At 42.8% G+C, this 22,038-nt stretch overlaps 1 protein-coding gene and 1 pseudogene across 6 annotated transcripts in view; one reads left to right on the forward strand and one right to left on the reverse strand.

Moving 5' to 3' along the window:
• The window catches only part of RASGRP3 (RAS guanyl releasing protein 3), an 81,922-nt gene that overhangs the window by 10,783 nt on the left and 49,101 nt on the right, over nucleotides 1-22,038 (reverse strand). For 5 of the 6 annotated variants that reach the window (XM_054567910.1, XM_054567886.1, XM_054567894.1 and 2 more), the window contains 8 exons: nucleotides 21,694-21,841; nucleotides 20,127-20,300; nucleotides 19,626-19,742; nucleotides 17,345-17,620; nucleotides 10,968-11,045; nucleotides 7,006-7,122; nucleotides 5,055-5,170; nucleotides 2,655-2,802 (listed from right to left, as the gene is read on the reverse strand). In XM_054567910.1, coding sequence (XP_054423885.1) covers nucleotides 2,655-2,802; nucleotides 5,055-5,170; nucleotides 7,006-7,122; nucleotides 10,968-11,045; nucleotides 17,345-17,620; nucleotides 19,626-19,742; nucleotides 20,127-20,300; nucleotides 21,694-21,841 — 1,174 coding nt within the window. The remainder of the gene's footprint in view (nucleotides 1-2,654; nucleotides 2,803-5,054; nucleotides 5,171-7,005; nucleotides 7,123-10,967; nucleotides 11,046-17,344; nucleotides 17,621-19,625; nucleotides 19,743-20,126; nucleotides 20,301-21,693; nucleotides 21,842-22,038) is intronic. The other variant, XM_054567880.1, reaches the window with a different exon arrangement.
• LOC129067831 (nascent polypeptide-associated complex subunit alpha-like) lies at nucleotides 5,395-6,534 on the forward strand (annotated as a pseudogene).

A 22,038-nucleotide genomic window follows, 5' to 3' on the forward strand; every position in this document is an offset into this window, starting at 1 on the left:
CGAGTGCGTGTGTGTGTGTGAGCAAAAGCCACTGATCTAAGACAAGAAAAGATAAGGTTTAGGGAGCATCCTAGTATCCAAATATGGCACATTATTAGCAAAGCAGCAGGAATTGCTGAAAAAGATATGGTCAAGCGAGAGTCTTCTGAGGAGGGGGAGCCAGGGCGCTGCCTGCGGAAGCTCACTGAGTAACGAGGAGACAACATGGGGCAGGAAGAGGCTGCCGGCCAAGGGCAGGGGAGGGTGGCCTCACGTAAATGTGTGTGCAGGAGGGCTTCCCACTGCCCTCTGTTTGGAAACCTGGGGTCACTGTAACACTTGGGGGGCCGACTGTGGTGTAAGGAGCACTGGACTGGGGGTCAGGAGACCTGAATATGAGTCACAGACCTGTTGCTAAAGATCCATGTGACCTTAGGGAAGTCGTTTAACTTCTCCTGACCTTGAAATAAGGGAATTAACAAAACTCTTTCAGTTCTGGAATTCTAATTTTAAAATAAATGTGTTTCACATAGTGTCTGTTTGTCTTCCTTATCCTTGAAATGGAATTTATTTCAAAAGCAGGTCGTCCAGGCACTGAAAAATGGTTCCTTGCATTCCCCTACAATGCCTTTCAATGATACATCTAGAGAGTTATATTTATAAATCCCTTTGAAACCAATGGACTTTTTTAAATGTTTGTGAGTAGTGATCAAAACAGAGTGTACCAATGATTAAATATATTGTGAGTAGTGATCAAAACAGAGTGTACCAATGATTAAATATATTTTACACAAAAAAGGGCTATTAAAACTTTAAGAGAGTTAATTTCCATTAAACTCCAAAAGTATCAAAGAACACTAAAAAAAGAAGAAATATTTACTCTGAGCTATGTGACGTGCAATATGTCTTATGTCATTTAATCATCATAACAACATGACAGGTAAGTATTAACCACCTTTACTGAAAACAGAGAGATGGTCAATAGCTTGGATCAGGACAAAGAGTTAGTATAGGGGGCAGAACTGAGATTCAAAGCCAGGGTTCCAGACTCCAAGCCCAGAGCTTTCTACCTCCGCAGAGCTGCACCAAGAGCCTAGTGCCAGCAAATGTGCTCTGATGAGTTGGGGAGAGGAGTATGGATGCTCCCCAGCAACACTGCCTTGCTGCTTCTATAGAGCAGATGCCTCCACAAAAGGGAGAGGCATCCAGAAGGCCTGGAGAGCAGAGATAAGCCCCTGAGATTTGATAATGGCCTTCCAACTCTCACAGCACAAGACAGGCGTTGCAACCGGACTTGCCCCTGGCTGTGCCATGGCCTGACGGGTTCGCTGGGCACCCCCCTCTGCAGTAGAGAGCTACCCCTGGCCTTGTCCCACCTCAGCGTTTTCAGGTCTGGATACATGCAAAAGTTCCCATCAGGAGACAGAAACATCGAAAAGGAGATATTTATTTTATGACAAAATGGTCAGGTGATGCAGTCCCAGTGGTGAAGCTGATAGAAGCAGCTCTCCTGCCCCAGGGCGGGCGAAGCGAGCCAGTGAGGCTGGCCTTGCCCCCCGACCACATCGGCTGCTGGGCGCACTGGGAGGGCAACCACTGGCTCTTCTTTACCCATTGCCGGAGGGGTGTGTGCTTAAACACAGACTCCTGCATTTGGGGCCCCTCGAAAGGAATGGAATGGGAAAAATTAATTTACGAGTAGCCTGGATTATCAGCAGTGAATTCAGTATGGGTCAAAGGTGGGACAGGACCACTGAATGAAGCTGACATGACTGAGCTCTGGCTTCCAGTAGGGAGCAGTAGTTATAGTCCCTTGGCCACTGGGCCACTCTCACCTGGAGTGCCACAGTCTCCATCTTATTATAACTTAGGTGTCAACTAGAAGATACCCAGGGCCCAAGAGTCTTTATTTAACACCAGGACCAAGCTGACCTTAGTCGCCAAAGAATTATCAAATGTGGGGAAATAAAGTGTGCAATCTTCGTTGTGGCAGTGGTGTAGGTAGAGCACAGGATTCAGAGTCAGGACGCCTGCATTTGAGTCCTGGCTCCGGCCACCGTTGGCTGTGTAATCCTGGGGAACTTGGGTTATCCTCCCTGGACCTCTGGGCCTTCACAGACAAATGGGGAGAGTAAAATGTTCATGAGGCTTCCATAGACATTAGTGTAATTAATCCCGATTACCAGCCTGTGATGTGTCAAATAAATGTTATTTATTATTATATCCATCTTCTCTCCAAAAAGATTTGTTTCCTTTTTGAGTTACGAACTATTGAGCCATGCCATGATGGATTTCCAGAGACTGATACCGTGTGAAATAAGAACTGGGAGGAACTGGCTAAGAGGAGCACTCTCCTTAATTGCACCACTTATGAGGATTAGTGATGGAGGCCATGGCTCATTGGGTGGAATGTTTCCCTGGGAAATTGCTCGCTTGAGTTAATAGGCTCACCAATCTTCCCTGTCTGTGCTGGCCCTGCATTCCTCGAAAAGACATAATTCAGCCTGGGGGTCTTGCTTTTGTTTGTAACTTAATCTTTATTTTCAGGGAGCCTTTGTGTGCTACTTCTGATCTAAGGCAGTCAATGGATTCTGCTTAGTGTATCATTTTCCTTCCTTCTCAGAATGCTGCACGAACAACTACAGACAAGAGGAAACAACGGAAGACAGACTTACAAATCCTGCACAGTGTTCGCAGAAGGTTGGCTTGAGATAGGTCACCTCCTGAAAATTATGGACAAATCCTGGTCCCATTTTACAGTGTAGTTGGGACTTGGCTCTCAGGAAGTAAGCCATCATTTCATCTTTACTAATCAGGCCATCCCTGTGAAGAGAATCAAAGACGGGAAGGATCTTTGAATACCATATTGCAAAGTGGTTGCCACACTTGAATCATTTACCTCCCAAACCTTTGTGACCAAAAGCCAGCGGGGAAGGTTCATTCACTTCTCTGTTACACCTGAAAGGAGGACCTCTCATAGGCTTGAAGTGCCAAAGGCTGTCTTAGCAAGCAGATGTGTGCATGTGTGTCTCCTTTATTACCAAATAGGGGCTTCCAGAAAGACATGTATCTCCTTTCTAGCCCTTGTCTCACAATAGCATTTGCAAGAATTAGAGTGCTAGAGGAAGGCAGAAAACTGATAACCGGTCCCACCATTCTCAGATTTATGCAGTATGATGTCATCCAGGTCACTGCCACCGGTAATCCTCTCTCAGAGTCATCCTTTCTCAGAGGCAGTCATGCTCCCATCCCCCATGCTCCAGCCTCCCAGGTTTTGCTCCCTCTCTTCACTTACTCCTCCTCTACAAATATGCTCAGAGCCTCCCTCCTAAAATGTCTTCCTCAATGCTGCCATCTCTGACACTCGTCTATTCTCTCTTTCTTCTCCTACACCAAAAATTTCCAAGAAGAGTATTTATTAGGTGTTTTTTTCCACTCCTTCTGTTACTCTTTACTCCATACAATCAGGCTTCTAACCCCACCATTCTACTGAAGATGCTACAAAGCCATCCTCAGTAGCCTTTTCTCATTCATTCCTTGAATCTGTTGACTTGCTGGTAGCATGTGGCATGGAGGCAGGTTGCCTCCTCTTTGGTACTATGTTCTCCATGGACTCCTGCGTTTCCCTGGTTTACCTCTCTTCTCAGGATCCTCTTTCTCTGGCTCCTCTACAAGATCCCCTTCTTCCTTTTAGCTTCTACACATGGGAGAGAGGAGCCCCCAAAGTCACATTCCTTAGGCCCCATCTGGGCTAACATGCCTGGGATGCCAGCTTCTGCCCCTGGGCTGAAGACTTCACACTGTACATCTCCAGCCCTGACTATTTTCCTGAGTCTTGGTGTCATATCTTCAGAGACTTTCTAGAATGCCTTCCTGGATGGTCCACTCTCCTCTCAAAATCAACATATCTGACTATCTGACCAAAGAAATCATGTAAGCTATGAATACTTCCAACTTTCATTTTTAGGAAAAAAATATATATCTGCTGGGCAGTCTCAGTTTCATCTAAAACACCAACAGAGAAAAGAAATAAAGACTGGGAAGTGATTTTACATTTATGTTCTGTGTACATGCCACTCATAGACACAAACAAAGGGGAGAAGTGGGCAGTTTGCAGGTCACTTAAATTTTATTTTGTAAAGGAAGTTTATATTTCTAGTGATTTAATTCATTTAAAGAGTATTCTATGTTCTATATATATAAGAAGAATTAAGGTTTTGAGACATTTATAATAAATTAGCAAGGCTTTCATTGGTATGTTGAATAATTTACAGATTTAATTTGTTAAAAAGTCTTACATCAACAAAAATACTAGAGGATTTTAATGTGATATATTTGGATATTACACCAATAGAAAATCCAGCACTTCATTACAGAAGATTTTTAAACTACAAACTAATCTTACATAGTTAAAAATTAATCAAATTATTAATGTCAGGCTTTCTTGGCCATTATATTTTATCATTTTTTAATGAGTTGGGTTTTAGCCTCTAAACTCACTCAATTTTTCAAGAATTTTTTGAGGATAAAGAGAAAGAAAATTTTTTTTTTCAAGACTACCACTGAGCTGGTAAGGAAAAAAAAAGCATGGATACTTCTTGGCTCTCTGCAGCCATAACCTGCTCTCATGAAGACCATAAGTAATCCAAATACACACACACACACACACACACACACACACACACACACTTTCTTGTTGAGTTTCAAGACTGCAGATTCACTGATGCTGAGGACTGCACCTGGTTAGCTCTAACACTATTTCTCCTCTACCTTTTTTGGCAGAGGTGTTTGGGTTGACAAACTAGCTAAGCAGTAGAAGCGATGTGGGGAATGGAGAGCTGGGCTAATTTGCAAGGGGGCACTTGTACTCAGCACTGATGATGTGGTCTGTCTTGCAGTTTCACCCAATGAGTCATGTTCATGGTCACCAAGAAAAAATTCAGTGAAAAGTTTGATTCATCAATGCACTAGGATTGAAGCTGTCAAGATGTAAATCAACAATTTCCTTGCTCTCCTCTGATAATAATTTCCTGCTCCAGGGCAGTTGCATTAAAATATAACAAATTAAAACTTACTGATCTTTGTCCAGCACACAGAAAGAATCCAAGAAGGGAAAATTGGCAGCTATACTTTCAAAGTCCTCCTGGGAGATGTACCCATCGTGGTCATGGTCATAGTTTCTAAACACGGACTGCAAAGGAAAGACAATTATTTATTTCATGACCACTTTTAAGTCAGGCTCTGAACTTATTGGGAACAATGATAACTAGCATATTATTCTTTCTATCAAGGGGCTTAGAATCTTGTGGGAGACAAGAAAATCAAGAGTTTTTATGATATAACACGGTAAGTGCAATGCTATTGATAAAAACAGTGCTATTGGGGAGGAGGCTTTAAAAAGGTTTCCTGGAGAAAATGAGATCTAAACTGAGACCTCAGGGTTGAGCAGGAGTTAGGCTTGGTGAATTCACAAATTCCAATACCACATCAAAAGAAAATGAAGCTATAAATGTGAAATTATCTCAAAACAAAATATACTTTTATTTTTTCTTGACCTGATTGATTTTAACCGTATTTTTTCCATTACCATTTATCCCCTTATACCCACCCCCAACACCCTCGCAATCACCACACTGTTGTCCATGTCTATGAGCATTTTTTCCTTTTTGCTCCATCGCTCTACCCCCCAACCTCCCCAGCCTTAGCTGTCAGCCTCCTCTCTCTGAGTCTGCCTCTATTTTGTTTGTTAATTCAGTTTATTCATTTTAAAGCAATTCCAGTCAAAATCCCTGTGGGAATTTGTTTCAAATGAACAAACTAATTCTAAAGATCAAACAGAAGTGAAGGCAAAAAGCCTAAAATTAGGTAAGTTAAGAAGTAATGAGGCTGCCACCATCTTGGTTCTGCAGTCACCGCGAAAACGCTGGGTGAAGCCACAGAAGCCGCCCATGCTACAGAGCAGGCATAGCCACAGCCCCAGGCTGAGACAGGGACTGGACAAAGTCTGAAAGTGATGAATCAGCACCAGAGCTCGAGGCACAACATTCCACACAGGCAACCACACAACAAGCCCAACTGGCAGCAGCCACTGAAATCGATGAAGAACCAGTCAGCAAAGCAAAACAGAGCCCAACTGAAAAGAGGGCACAGAAGGCCAAAACTGGGTCTTTGACCCATTACAGTGTTTACTAGGGTCACTATCTGAAGATATAAGAATATCCTCTTTGTCATCATAAAACCAGATGCCTACAAGAGCCCAGTTTCTGATACCTACATAGTTTTGAGGGGGAAACCAAAATCAAGGATTTATCTCAGTAAGCACAGTTAGCAGCTGCTAAGAAATTCGAAGTTCAAGGTGAAGCTCTCTCAAACGTTCAAGAAAACACAGACTCCAACTGTACAAGAGAAGAGTAAAGAGGAAGAGGCTGACGAGACAGGCATGGAGGTTAAGGACGTAGAATGGGTCATGTCACAGGCACGTCCGTTTTCCCCACATTGGTGCTGCTATCCCTCTTTCTATAGGGAAAACTCTGCCAGAGCCCTGCCCTTCGCTAAGCGGTGCTTCTTACCCACATGGCATCGTGCTGCTGGGTCACAGACCCCCAGAGGCACACAGCAAGGGCACCTATCCAACCCACAGGATTTTTCCCCTACTCTCAGGCAACCAATGTATTGGGCATGTTACTGTGACCTGGGTGGGTTTTGAATGAGAAGGTTCCCCAAGCAGTCACTCTAGTTGCAGGGGCAATGATGGAGGTGTCAGACATGGGAGACAGAAAGGAATTAAAAGTAGCTGAGAGTAGTTGGGCAAGTGAGAAGAGAATGGCAAGCAGGCGAAAGGCGGCCTTTCTTGGAGATTCTGCCCCAGAGGCTGATGCCAGACAGAGCTAAGTGTCTGCTAAATTGTCCCTACCTGCCAGGGGCTGTGTTCATGGACTCCATATGACTCCTGGGCAACCAAAGAATCTTCTGGAAAGAGAAAGGGGCCTTCTAGCACTCACTCTTAACGCTCCTTCCACCACTTACCTCAACTAATTTCCTTATGTGCTTGTTGATGACCGTGGGGTCTGGCTTTGGCATCACTGCCGATGCCCACTCCAGGGGCACCACGGGCTTGGTGGGCGTTGTAGGGGAGGTAGGCTGCTGACAGAAAGCACAACAGTTTTCAGCTTCATCTGGGCCTTGAACAATTAGGACCAGGGACACCAAGAAAGCCATATACATCTTGTATATTAATAATCCCAGTAAACATGCACACGTACATCGCACTTGAATGTTTTGAAAACATCTTTTGTCAGTGGAATCTAATCTGTAACTAAACACGTGTTGGAATAGTGCATTCTGCTTAGCAGCAACCTAGATTCCATTATGTTTAATGGAAAAAGAAAATAATTGCTGTCCGAGCCCATGCAAAAATCCTATCCAAGTCTCCCAGGTATTAGTAAAACACCCTTAAACCTCTATATAACAATCTATACAGATTTTTGTATAATGCAAAATATATAAAACACCAGTTACCTCATTCATTAATACTGGGTGTTAGTGATAAATTAGTAGATGTGCGCAGTACATGGGTACCAGTGTTCAGCCAAGTTTATGTCCTTATATCGGCCTCTCTCTGAATACACTTAATCACTTTAAATGTTTCATTGTTAGGTCTCTCTAGCCTTCTTTGGTGAAATTGCTTTCTACACAAGTTTTTCCACATTGTGGAAATGTCTTGCAAGACATTTTCACTTAATAATGTAAAGATGTTGGTGATAAAGCATAACGCAAGTGAAAAACACAATCCCATCAGGAGAGCAGCCAAGGGTGCTGTTTACTTGACATCCTCTCCCTGGGCCCCCACATAATGTAAATATTTTGGCTGGTGTACGAATGCACACTTGTATCAACAGGTGTTTTTTGTTTTTTTTTTTATTTGATACTAAATTAGGAACAAACATTTTTGCAAGAGGAATTGAGGAGTAACTGTACTAATTTAAGCCCTGAGGAATTTTGTGAGGTGGGTGTTGCTGGCACCCAAAAACACCAAAAAGTACCTGCCACCTGATTATGGTCGCTCTCACAGTCACTCACACACGTGCCTGCGCACATTACGTCTCTTTCTAACAAGATTTCCATTTTGTTGGCCTGATGAAGGATAAGCCTATGGTTCCCAAACTGTACAGCAACATGCCCTGCCCAGAGTACTGCAGAGAACTTAGAGGCGTACCAAAAGATATTGCAGACTTCCAAGGGAAATATAGTGAAACCCAATGTTTGTCAGATCCATGTAAACTATCAGCTTGAAGCAGTTCACTGGTCACCCATTAGATAGCGCTCCATTTCTTTCGATGATATTGTATATTTCTGAAGCAAAACATCAATGTGGAACAAGAAAAAAGGGTGACAGTAACCAATCTAATTTCAAGATAAAAGAAATTGTCCACTGGACAAATTGTCCACTGGACACCAGCCCTGGCTGGTGTGTCTCAGTGGACTGAGTGCCAGCGTGCAAACTGAAGGGTTGCTGGTTTGATTCCCTGTCAGGGCACCTGCCTGTGTTGCGGGCCAGGTCCCCAGTTGGGGGTGTGCAAGAGGCAACCGATTCATGTTTCTCTCACACATCAGTGTTTCCCTCCTTCTCTCTCTCTGTCCCTTCCCCTCTTTCTGAAAATAAATAAAATCTTTTTTTTAAAAAAAAGAAAGAAATTGCCCAGTGTCTAATAAGCACACACATTCATTAGTACATAACCGCGGTTATTTAATAGTGAAATAGAGAACATTTTTATTTCAATGTATGTGTATTATTTTTTCAATTGGATACTAAGTTGTTAGAACATAAATATTTATTACATTATTTGGACTTAACTATTTCATAAGTGGAACTGTTGAGTATTTTATTTGACCTACATGTCACGTGAAAAATCTAAGACACATAATAAAACATAAAGAACTAGTGAGGCATGAAGGGAGCCACTGTGAACATGTTATAAGAAGTTCACAGAGGGACTGGCTGCTTAGGCGAGGTTGGGCGCATTGAAGCTACAGGCTCTCAGGAGATAATTCTGACTGCAACTTGCTCTCCAGCGACCAGCACAGGTCAAACACTAAGCACAACATAATATGGCATTTCACTAGGAGAGGAGACAGAAAGGATTGGGGAATGTGTTTCATAGACTCGCAAGATTTTAGCACTTAGAAGAGGCTTTCAAGGTTTCTGTTTCTACAAAAAATAAGACGACTTTTCTCCTCGATGGAATCACGTTCCCAAATTGGCAAAAAAAAAAACCGATCCTGAAAATAAACTTAAGTAAATCTAAAGAGTACAGATCAGGCAAGTGTGCTAACATGATTGATCCGGCCCTGCTCCCACAAGAGGTGGTGGGAAAGCGACAGTCCTTCAGCAAACAACGCACAGGCGTTGCAGACAGGCTGAGGCTCAACCCCGGTTCTCCCACTTCCTGGAGACAGATGCTCACCAGACTCAGTTTCCTTTACAAAGTCAATGAGATAACATGAATAGGATGCCCCGCCAGGCATGCAAAAACTAACAGAGAGCAATGAAGGGACCTGGTTTTAGGTAAAGAAAAGTGTCGGATGTGGAAAGGCTGCCTGCACATGTGCAGTACAGCCGCCTAGGCCACGGCCAGACTCATGTCATCAAAGGTCTGGAACGAGGGCAGAGCTTACCAATTCCTTTATTTCCCCCTCCAAAAACTTTGCCTATCTCTCTAGCTCTCTCAGTCACGATAACTGTGAAGAATCTGGGCCCCCACTCCTCCCTTTGTGTCTGCTCTTTGTTCCCACACGGCTCTGTTCTCCCCAGGAGATGAGCCTCTGAGGACTGGCAGGAGGTGAACCTGCTGATGGAACCACCACACTCACTATTTTAAGAACGAATGATACCAGGTCAGCTGACTCTGACTCCTGCTGAGGCCCTCCCAGTGCCAGGGAACAGCACTCAGAGCCGTTCTGCCTCTTGCTGTTTCATGGTGCAGAGTCGTGGTCAGTGTTAACAGACAGGCAGACTTAGGGTCTAGAGCTGCTGGCAATGTGCCACAGAGTTTAACTGGTATGGTAATAAGCATGAGACCTTTATTTTAAAAAAAGCAAAAAACTGATCTCAGGATAAGAACGTAAGAAGCAAACATAGACACTTTTCTCTTCAACATGCAAACTTCATCCTCATTGTAAATTTCAAATTCACCCAGGTATTTTTTATTAGTGCAAAATATACCTAAGATACAGTCCACTTGCTAAAACTGATGAGTAGTGCATATTCAGTAATGCATTTTCCTCAATCTCATTACATAATGTTTCAGTAATAAAGAGCCAGCCATCAATTAAGTGAGGCACTACCTAATGTAATATTAAAACTCTGAGCCCCGTCAATCATTAGTAGAGGAATTCGTGAATTATGATCAGGGTAGTTAAAATTTACAAAATCTAATTTTATGTTGAATGGGATTTTTTTAAAAAGCCAGGAAGGCTCAGTGGTGTCCAAGCTGTGGCCTGCAGGCTGCATGTGGCCCAGGACAGCAACGAACATGGCCCAATACAAAATTGTAAATTTATTTAAAACATTATGAGGGTTTTCTTGTGATTATATGTCACAATGTATTTAATGGGTGGTCCAAGACAACTCTTCTTCCAGTGACCCAGAGATGCCAAAGGATACCCCTGGATGATCTTTAATGTGATGATGAGTTATGGTTCATTTTGGGGGGGGGCCTCTGTGTTGGCGAGTTTTCAGAGGCAGCACAATCCATAGAAGAGCAATAGTGAAATAGAACAATTACAAACAATGATCTTCTTCATTAGGCTATGTTAAGAAATAATTCTCTAACTGCCAGGGCTAAGCTGTTTCATTGCTAAAAAGGGAATAATAGAGATTTTTAAATTCTTCAGTCTTTACATCACAAAACACCACTGCAACAGCCAGTTGCTGTAAGTGACAACTCATGGGGTTTGACACCGATCCTCAGAGAGACAGCGATACCTACCGATTTAGAATTCCTAGGCTCCAGCACCAGTGACAGCTTATAAATATCGTCTTCTGTGTGATAGAGGTCCAGTGAAAGCTACAACAAATTAGAATGGATAAATAATTATGCTGGCTCATACTCATTTATTTGAATTGCTGAAACACTTTCCAACCTGAATGTTTTAGCCAATGTCTAATAATTTGATTGACTGCGGAACAGTACAAAGATGGCAAGCAGAGGTGGAAAATGAAATTAAAAAGAGAAAAAGTTAAGCTTCCCGTGGTCATCAGCATCAACAAGAACCATTGACTCAACTCCTCAATAATACTTTTGAGCATCTTCTAAGTACCAAGCAAGCAGGAGATAAGGCGTCTTTGATGTTAAAAAGCAGGAGCAAATGCATAAATTAAGACTTGTAAATATAATAAATGCTCTTAGAGGTTTGACTGAAGAACTGTATAAATTAAGGAGAAATTACTAGGTTTCTATCATTTTAGGGTATTGTGCTAAGTCCTGGTGATATAAAAAGGTATAAAATCATTCCTACCCTCAAGGGCCTGACAGTTTGTTGGAATAAATGAGACCCGAACACAAAAAGACATGTTCACATCAACAAAAGGCAACGCAAGCTAAATGTGAAATAAGTTGCCTCGTTCTAAGTGCTATATAAATCATTCAGGGAGGCAGGTGAAGCATGAGGGAGAAGTTTGGAGTTGGGGGGTCTGAGTTCAAATGCTGAGCCTACCACCAATTAGCTCTGTGACCTTGAGCCAATTATTTCCTTCTGACAATCCATTTTCGCATCTGTAAAATGTGCATCATCATAAAAGTCCCTACTGAATTGGATTTTTATCAGGATCAAATGTAAAAATGCATGTAAAGTACTTCACATAGGACCTGGGACATGGTAGAATCTAAGAAATGTAATTTAGAGTTGTTGATGTTATTGCTATTAATATAGCTATTACTGCTAATATTATTATTTTGTGTGGGGGCCACTGAAGACAGAAATGATAAGGACTGATCCACACAGCAACTTGTGGATTGAGGCGTCCTGGCGGGACTTGGACAAAGAAAGAGGGAGAAAAAGGTCAGGGTAGGCAAGGACAACAATGAATAATAATCTAGAAAACCTAAATGCGTGGTTCCATTCACCTGAAAAAGGAGAGTCATGAGACTTAAAATAAGCCTGGATAATTCTCACCATGTCCTTCAATGTTAAGACACTCAACTAACCACGCCACTTTATCAGCACTGAAGATAATCAAATGCCTGTCCTCTCTTTGATTGCTGCACAGAAAATTCACTCTCACATGTGTTGTCTAAAGGTAACAGCTTAATATGTATGTATGTGGAGAGATGGGGAGAGAAAGAAGCAAGCAAGAGACAATTCAGAGGCATTGTCTTCAAGGATTTATCTTCCTGTTCTAGCTCAATTAAAAAAGAATTTGACATTATAAACTGTCATTTTTTAATTATTCATTCAGTCGATATTTATTAATCACTTAGTATGTGCCAGGGACCATTCTAGTCACTGTTCAAGCTATTAAATAAAACATTTAAATGAAGAATTTCATATATCAGCCATGACTGGTGTGGCTCAGTGGGTTGGGTACTGTCCTGGGAACTAAAAGTCATCAGTTCGTTCAACTCCCGATCAGGGCACATGCCTGGGTTGCAGGTCAGCTCCCCAGTTGGGGGCGTGAGAGAGGCAACCAACCAATGTTTCTCTCCCTTTCTTTCTCCCTCCCTTCCCCTCTGCCCAAAAATAATTAGAAATTTTTAAAAAGTACTTTCCTCTATCAGGTCATATACTGCTTTTTTTAGACTTTGTCACCTAAAGGTTTTTCTGAACATAATAAAAAATTGACTTTACAATAAAATTGCTCCAGCATTACTTCTGATCATGAAAACCCTGCTCCCAAAGAATGTACCCTGTATCCATCTTCCCCTGAAAGAGCCACTCTTACCTCGAGGGCTTTGCCTTTTTGTAGAGAGAACCAGCCCCTTATCACAAACTTATACCTTAAGGAGCCGGCCATTATAAAAAAGTAGGATTCCTGAAAGGAATTTTTTTTTCCAAGAGGATATTAAATAGTTTATTGACTACGCACAATAACAGATGATCCACAAGCCTCATTCCCATCTATGATTTTCTCTGATACCATAATTCAGTTCCGATATATTGCACAGGATGGGCCAATAATCATTAATAACCCAGTAAACTCCATGGCTCTACTTGAATAATCCCAAAGGGGACATTTTGATAGCGATATCAGCATAACAATGTCTTATTAGAAATCCAGGTCTTTGCCAATGTAATTGACTGGGAGCGGGGGCGGGGTGGGGGGTGGCGGTTCCTGTTAGGTGGACAGCAAGGAGAATTTGTGTTACAGAGTGGAACCTGCCTCTGGGACAGAAAAGCAATAGGCAATGGCATGGTGCCTGATGAATGGCGGCCTGCCACGACTGAGCGAGGGCAAACCGTTGTCAGTGCGACAATTGCCGTCTTCTGATTGGTCAAAAGAAGTAAAAAACCTGGGGTTTTATATGAAACATCCCAATTTTTAAATGCTGGCTCTAATCACAAAAAAATTTTTATAATTCCATGTGAGCCCAATGAAACGCCTCTGCCGCGGGCAGGTGCTCACACGTTTGTCAGTCCCGCACGAGAAGACCGCGCCAGTCCCCGAGCCTCATGAAAGCAGGCAGTGCCTCTCGTTCTCCCGCCTCTGTCATCTCTGTCCCAGCGTGTTGCCTTGCACTGTGAATGCTCCATACATAGAAGCAACACCAAGTGACACCTTCCTTCTGAATTCCTTGTTTTTAAGAGTTATATAGTCAATAATATTGCAATAACTACGTGTGGTGCCAGTGGGGTACAGGAACTATCAGGGGGGACACTTTGTAAAGTATATGGCTATTTAACCACTATGCTGTACACCTGAAACTAGTACAAAATAACACTGAATGTAAACTGTAATTGAAAAAAATTAAAAAATAAAATAAGTAAACTATTCAAGAAAAGAAAAAAAGAGTTAATCTGGTCTTCGATGAGCACGTTCCTGTCCTCCTGACTCAGCCTCCGACTGGCACCAGCATCCTCTGGGGAGGAGTTGACAGCAGCACCAGACATCCAGCCAGAAATTCAAATAAGCCACACACTAAGTAGGGGAGATGCTTTCTCAAAAGTCACAGAACATCCTTGTGTTTTTTCATATGTCAAAGGGACAGATATTTGAGCCTATAATGGAAATGTTTTGATCTTCTCCCAGTGTTTGCTCTCCATTTCTCAGTGGTGCTGTGAACCTGGGCAAATCATCAGCCTTCTTGAGTCTCAGTCTCCTGATCTATAAAATGGGAATTACAAATAACAGCTCCCTCACAGGACTGAGGCAAAAATTCAATGAGCTAAAGCGTGTCCCGTGGGGCTTGTTTAGAGGGTCACGCAGGTGGGGACCGCAAGATTTGGTTTCCAGTCAACGCAGCAGCCAAACGCCACCGTGCTGCTCATCGGTGAACATGAAGCTGCCCTCTGGGCTCCTGCTGCCGACTCGCTGCTTTCCAGCCGTGATCCCACTTGCTTTTTTGGATCTCGTCGGGGTTTTGCGGCCCTGCACAAAATGACCTGTTCGACTTCCTATCCTGCTTTTGTAATATAGGCAGCTTGTCAACAGGATTATAAGAATATTTGCTGGTGTCAAACACACTTTCGGTTTGGTTGTTTCTGAAAAATGTTCTCAGTCACTGCTTCAGGTTGCTGCATTTATACCCAAACCTATTAGCAAAGATGGCTGTGGATTCGATGTGCACATTCAGACCTGCGTGGCCTGGAGCAGGGAACTGCAGTACAAAACACACTTGGTCATCACACTATCTCCACTCAGCATTTTTGCAATTCTTCTTCTATTTTTCTTATGAGACTGTAAAAAAAATACAGGGGCTTTCCAGTTATTTGCATATACTCAGAATGGTAAAAGTAACTGATAGATCTAAAAATATTATGAAAAGAATCAGACCATTTTGTATGCATGAAACGAGGAACCTTTACAGCTCCTGGCACGTGAATTGGGATCACAATGAAAAAAGCAGTGTTCTCCAGATCTTCCGTGAAGAGAGGAACAGTCGGAATCACAACAGTTCATTGGCGTGGGCCTGCTCCCTTCATGTGTGCAGGCCCATTCATGGGCTCACATGACAGTGATGAAAATGGCATCCGTAGTCCCTGCCCTCCCAGATTTTGTTCTGCGATCAACTCCTTTACACACCCATGAAGAAGGAGAGGGAGAGAGATTACTTAATTTTTACATGTGCAAAATGAATGCCAACAGTCTGGCCACATCACAGAGTAAGTGTCTGAGAAAGAGAGACCCGAGCTGGGATTTAGAACTTTGCCATTTGCGAGCCTTTTGTCCTTTATAAATCTCAATGTCTTCATATGTAAAATAGGAAGGGGCAGGGATAACGTTACACTCTCTGTCCTGCCCAAGCGCTACAGTAGCACAGGGTGCTTGTGAGAATCTACCAAGAAAATGTACGTGAAAAGTATTGTGAGAACTGTAATCGACTATTACAGCAAGTTCACGCATTGCCCTGCGGCATACTGCACGGAGCAGGCATTGGGTAATTGTTGATTAATTCGAGACTTTCCATTTTCTGTCTTCCAGGGCTCTCAATCATGTATCAGCCATGCAAACAGTCATTTCAGGCAGAAACTTAAGAATTGTCTTGCATAGTCCTCTGCTCCGTGACACTCTCCTCCAGACCATGAAGACAGCTTGGACACAGACATGTGAAATCTGGGTTGCTCTGCAGACATCACCTGTGTCTGTGGGTTTATAGTCTCTTTCAGGCTGCCAGTCTGGGCACTTATTCATGGAAACAGATTTACATGGCAAATGATCAATGAATCCAGGTGCCTGGATTATTGTAAGGTTCCCCACCCAGTAGAGAATGTGTGTTTATTGTTTGTCACATAAACTCAACCTCAAGAGATTTGCATTTTTATGTGTCGGCTACTTCTGCTTTATACTAAGGGTGCAGATGGCATCATTTTGCAGACACAGGGTTTCTCTTTTTTGGTAAACAAGGATGTGCTCTAGGAACAGTTCATGAGAAGGTCTAGGAGCCGCACTCTATTCCAGTGTGACAGTCCTAGGGGATTTAGGCTCTAAGAGTTTCAGAAAGGGCGTTGTTTTTATTTTCCATGGCCATTAAACAGTCAGTTCAGTGTTGCAGCCGAGTTTCCGATGCCACAGTGTTATAAACCTAAACAGGGAAGCTGCTTCTCCACTTGTTGAGCAAGGGTGAAAGAATCTGGTTCTGCTTCATCCCCCCGATCAAGAGGGAGCCAATTGGACAAGGTCTCTTCCACATACCTGTTATACCTAAAGGTGCTGAGATCGGGACGCCAGCTAAAGGTGTGTGTCACAAATGCCCCAAAATGTGAATGGTAGGTGAACTTCTGTCTGACTTCCATCATTCCTAAATGCAGCATTTAATTCACCTACTGAGCTCCTAAATATGCCATGTTTTGTGAGAGGTGCTAGGGACATGCAATGCATGTCAGGTAACAAAAAAAATCTCTTGCCGAGTGATACTTCCTATAGATAAGAAGGCACAGAGTGCAAAGGCAACACATGTGACGGGTGCATTTAGTGCTTTGGAGGGGAACAGGAAATGATCCAGAAAGACAGAGGCTTTTGAATTGGGACCAGTAACAGGCATGGGCAGGGAAGGGATTTTCCAAGAAAATGCAAGACCAGGAAGCAGAAGGCAGCGGTTCGTGGTGGAAACATAAGAAAGTCCGCTATTCCTCAAAGGCAGCTTTGATGTGGGGCCGGGCGATGACAAACAAGGCCCACCGGAGGGTCAGGGAGGGTCAGGGAGCGAGACCGACGGGCCTCCAGTGCCAGGCCGGGCACTGCCTCTCGGGGTGCGGCGAGACTGGCGGGGAGGGGCCGATCGCAAAGGAGGTTCTCGCATTACTTCAGGCCTCAACAACAGCGGCGCAGTGAGGATGAAGAGAAGCGGAGGAGTTGGGGACACACAGAAGGAGGCAATTAATCATGTGAGTGTGACGAAGGAGAATGAGGGGCTGAAGACAGCTCTGGAGGGCCTGTCTGAGAACTCTAGAAACGAGCTACTGGGGCGTGGAAACTGGGCTCCTCAAAGCAAAGGGAAATTTCTTTGCCCTAAGATTAGAGTCTTAAGTCATGTGTGGTTCTGGGTATGGAGTCCCCTCCCCTCAACCTTTGAGATTTCTCCTCATCTCCTGCCCCCGAATTCAACCTCCTCCCTGCGCCCGGTGAACTGCGGGCACAGATCCCCCTGCATCCCTTGGGATGTGAGGTGCAGAAGAGGAATTCGCCCAAACCCCAGTCCTCTAGACTCACCGTGAGCAGGTTGATCAAGTCCATGTTGGGCTCTAGGTGGTGGGAGGCGTTCTGCAGGGAGACCAGTTCACTCAGGGTGACGGAGAGCTGGTGCATTTTCACAATGTTCACTTTGTTCTCCTCCGTCCAGTCTGGGAAGATGACATGGACTGCTATCAAGTCTTTCAAGTGCACGCCAAGGATGGGGATTTTGAAGCCGTCGCAGTCGGCAAAGGCCTTGCGGTAATTGCAGTAATTGCCGTTGGAGGAGACCAGCTCTGTCATTTCATTCCAGTTCTGGGAACAGATGAAAAAGGAGAATTTTCAGACAGCCTCCCCATCTGCCCACCCCCAAGCCTGCAGTGTGTGTCTAGGAAATTCCTCGGCTACGGAGAGAAGTATCAATTGCCCTCATGTTGTTGCAAAGAAATATTCCACAGGGAAAAGCAAGAAACATGTACTAGGCCTGGCTATGAGTTAGACAGCCTGTTCCTTTCGGGTACAACATGCAAGTAGCCCACACCTCTGCCCTAGCTAATAGGGATGTTGAGATTTAAATATCACTGTGTGTTTATCTATGTTGCAATTAATGAAACTATTACAGTCCAAAAATGCAAACATGTATTGTATTATATTTAAGCATGCAGTGTATTAAAATGTCCTAGTTATTCCAAGAGAGTTGCCTTTGAGGTATTTTGTGGAGGTTAATCTGGGACAGTATGGGGTAGGAAAAGTGACACTGAGGTGTGAGACAGCTGTGGTTTTGAACTCTGCCACTAAGTAGAAGGGAGAACTTGAGCAAGTCACTTCACTTTTTAAGGGCTCAGTTTCCTTTTCCATAAGAAAGAGGAATTCAAATAAATAGTCTTTTAAGACACCGTGGTGGTTCCAAGCCTCTGTGAGCCTCTGTTGAATTCATATTCTTCACAACATTTAAAATGTGTTTTGCTCTTTACTTGAAGTTCACTACAAAGCTTAGGGAAAATGAAACCCATAATGAACCCCACCATACTTGGAATGAGTGCAGTGTTTGAGGTCAGACAGCAATGCTTCTGTGGTTTACATCCTCCTGTTTATATGGACAAGTTATTGCTGGTTACCTAATAGCAACCAGACCTTCCTAATAGAAACTAATTTTGATCAGTCTACTCTTTCCCAGAGCAGCCATGTAACTCAGATGGAGCTGTTTCCATCCCTAGGTCCAAGAATGGGTTCTGACTTACCATCATCATAATTCTGGTTTGTGATTGGTTCAGAAACACAGAATTAAGCCAATCAGTACATTGTATTCCTCTGGCAACTGTAACTGTTCCAGGAGTGGGCATGTTACTTGAGATGGTCCAATCTGTCTTTTTTTTTTTTTTTTTTTTTTTAAAGATCTTTAATTCGATAGGGGGAGGGATGAAGAGAGAATTTTTCTCTGTCTCTACCTTTCATGAACAAGAAAGCATAATTTTCTGTGGATAGCCCAGTCGGGAGGGAAACCAGTCTTATGAAACAAAACAAAACAAAAACTGATACTCAGAGGAAGGCAGGGCAACTGAGGCAGAGCTCTGATCAGACCATACCTGAAGCAGCCCTGCCTTTGAACTTCCGGGTATATGAGAAGATGATCCATCGTCTTATTGTTTAAACAATTTCAAGAGTCTTAAAAGATGGGTGAAATTGTCCTTACTGATACAGCAAAGTATACTCTTACTAGAAAGTCTTTTCATAAGGATGCAATATTTCTTTCTGTTCAGTAAGGAAAAATATTATTATAGTTGTCTGGAAATAAATATGGCAGAAAGCTTGATTTGGGAAACGACTGCTTTTTAAAAAATATATGTGTATTTATTCTGGACAAATCAGCGATAAATCTAAGGAATTTCTATAAAAGGCCTATGCTCCTCCTTCCCTTGTATCTTCTGCTGAGCTGAACACATTGCCATGAACAGAGCAGGTGTTCAAGGACTTCATTCAAGGAGGGGAAGACAGGAATGATTTCTGTCTTATTCACCTTATCCTCCCATGTGTATCATAGTGCCTATCACACAGGAAGCACCAAAAACATACCTGTTGAATATTTACAACTACAGTATGTAGTGGTATTCAAGGGATTCTTACCTGGGACACCTGCTGCTGCCTCCAACCTGTTTTCCAGGGGGCATGTCTACTCCCTCCCTACTTTATCTCCTCTGTGCCACCTGCTATTGCCTAAGAAGAAAACGCCCCCGCTGAGTGACGTTTGTGAAGTGCATCTTAACCTTAAGCAGTTTACTAATGAATTTTTTACTTGGGATTAGGATCCGACCCGCCGTACCTTCGTAACTTCTGAAGAAAGATGAGAGTGGGTCTCTTTGAGGCGTGAAATGGAACTGTGACTGAGGCCCCCCACCACTGCCATCAGGGTGTTAAAGTTTTTGAGCTGAAGGAGCTTCTGCAATTTAAAAAAAAAAAAAAGTTAACATTGCTACTTTGTAACAATTTTTGAATTATTCCAACCTTTCTGAATGTATTCGATGTATATGCAATTTAACAACAAGGAGGACCTAGGAAAAATAACATCAATTTAAAATGACGCACAAATAAAATCAACTGGGAAAACGTATCAACCATTTCACAGAAAAATAGCTACATTGAGTGCTTTTAGATATTGCCAATTAAAAGCAATCTTCCTGCATGAGAGAAGTATTTGTTCGTTAGACATTTATGAGTAGTTTAATTGTCCTTTATATTAAGAACCCCAAATTTCTTCAATGACTTTTCTCAATAGAGGGAATGAACATCTAAAATACTTTAAGAACCCCAGTTTAATACATACCTTGGCAACATTGATAAACTTCGTGATGACTTCTGCCCTTTGCTGAGGGGTTGGTTTGCTAAGAACCATCAACTGGACCCACTTAGAGATTCCATTAAATAAAGCAATAGATCTCTCCAAGGTTGGGTTATTCTCTAGGCATCCATGGATGACATAGCTTTGGTAATCGGTGAACTAGTGAAAGAAGGTTCAGAGAGTCTGAGTTATAATGAAGTATTTGCAAAATCAAAAATTAGAATGGTGCATGAAAGAGGTGACATATTGTTTCATCTCAGCCTAACAATTTCTTCATTTCACATTTTAATGGCATCTTAAAAGTTTAAATGTACCTTTAGCCTGTCGTTTTGTTGCATTTTACTCCCCAACACACACAGACATACACTTATTACACAAGACAACGTGGGTGGAGCAAGGAAGCGCTAAGACTCCAAGTGACATTCCACTGAAACCTAAATTGCTGGATGGCAATATCCACCTGGGGCGTTGGCTAAAATGGTGGTTTCTGGGAATACCCCAGACCTAAAGGATTGGTACCTCCAGAAGAAGAACCACGGTTAGTGATTCCAATGGTCAGGCTCATTTGAGATACAACAGCATACATTAAAAAAGAGGAAATGAATATAAATATAATGATTTCAAATTTTATCAAGTTGTTTTAAAAAACAGCAAGGGAAGTAAGACAGGTCTTTAGTAAAACAGACATATTTTCAGGAAGTCAGCATGGATGTCGTCCAATACATATGAGCCTTCTATCTTATAAACAATGGAGGGGGTTCCCTCTTACAGCTTGTAAGAGCCGGGAAGGACCTCTCCAAGTAGGATTACTTGGTTAAAAGAGTTACTTTCAGAAATCCAGACTTCTAGCCTCAATTTCTTCTTTGCAAGGAATAATGTAATTTATTCCCTGGCATCTTGGAAAAGCGGGAGGAAGAGCGACAGCCCCAGAGCTTGGTGAGGGAAAGACAAAGGCTGCTTGTGAGCCCTTGTGGAAACACTATCATAACAAGTGGGTAGTGAGTAGGTAGCTAGTGAGAGACCACAGGCAGAAGGAAGAAAAGGGATTAGAGAAGGAATGCTATCAAGACGCAGCAGGGAAGAAAAGTTTCATTCAGGATCTCTATCCCTGGGAAACAAACACTCTGATGTTGAGATTCCCCTCAAAGCCTACAATTCCTATTTTTAACCTACACCCATAATCCCAACCTAAATAAACGTTTCTTCCTCCAAACAAAGGGCCTAGCAAAACACGTTCACTTGGGAGAAGTCAATAGAGCTAAATAAGCCTCAAATGGTCAAACCTCCACTGCGTATTCAGAAAATCATGCTTGAATCGTATGAAAGGGGCCATTGAAAATACAGCGACAGAAATATAGCTCCTGAGCCATAATATAAAGGCAGGATAATATTTATTTTTGGTTGAAAGGGATTGTTCCTGTGAATTAAGGGCAGTTTTCCAATGGAGCACAGTGACAGAGGCTGCCAACACTTCAGAGTATGAAAATGCAGCTCTTGGGAAAGTTGGCATGGTGCTTGTTATCCTTGGAAGAATAAATGTCAAATTTCTTACTGAGATCCTTCTAAAAGATTTATGCTCCAGAAAAGTGAGGTGCTCAGCCAATTCAATGGGCTCCAGATGGTCAAACAGCAGACAGGCTTTTCCCTTCTTGGATACTTTTTTCCTCTGTGTGACTCTTCTCATCCAATCATAGGAAGGTCTATAAACGAAGAGTGAGTCTGGTCAGTTTGCCGAAAGCCTGTTTCACTCAATGGAAGTTATTAACCTACTGACTTTGTAACTCTTGGCCTGCCTCCAGGGGCTTGTGCAAAATATACACCCTGTGCTGCATATTTGAAGGGAAAACCACTGACCCATCGCCAAGAGAACATAAACTTCAGGTTGTTTTTCCAGACA

Source organism: Pteronotus mesoamericanus, unplaced genomic scaffold (genome assembly GCF_021234165.1).
Source record: "Pteronotus mesoamericanus isolate MK-2021 breed Mesoamerican mustached bat unplaced genomic scaffold, CSHL_Meso_final contig_101, whole genome shotgun sequence".
In the NCBI taxonomy this organism is placed as follows: domain Eukaryota; kingdom Metazoa; phylum Chordata; class Mammalia; order Chiroptera; family Mormoopidae; genus Pteronotus; species Pteronotus mesoamericanus.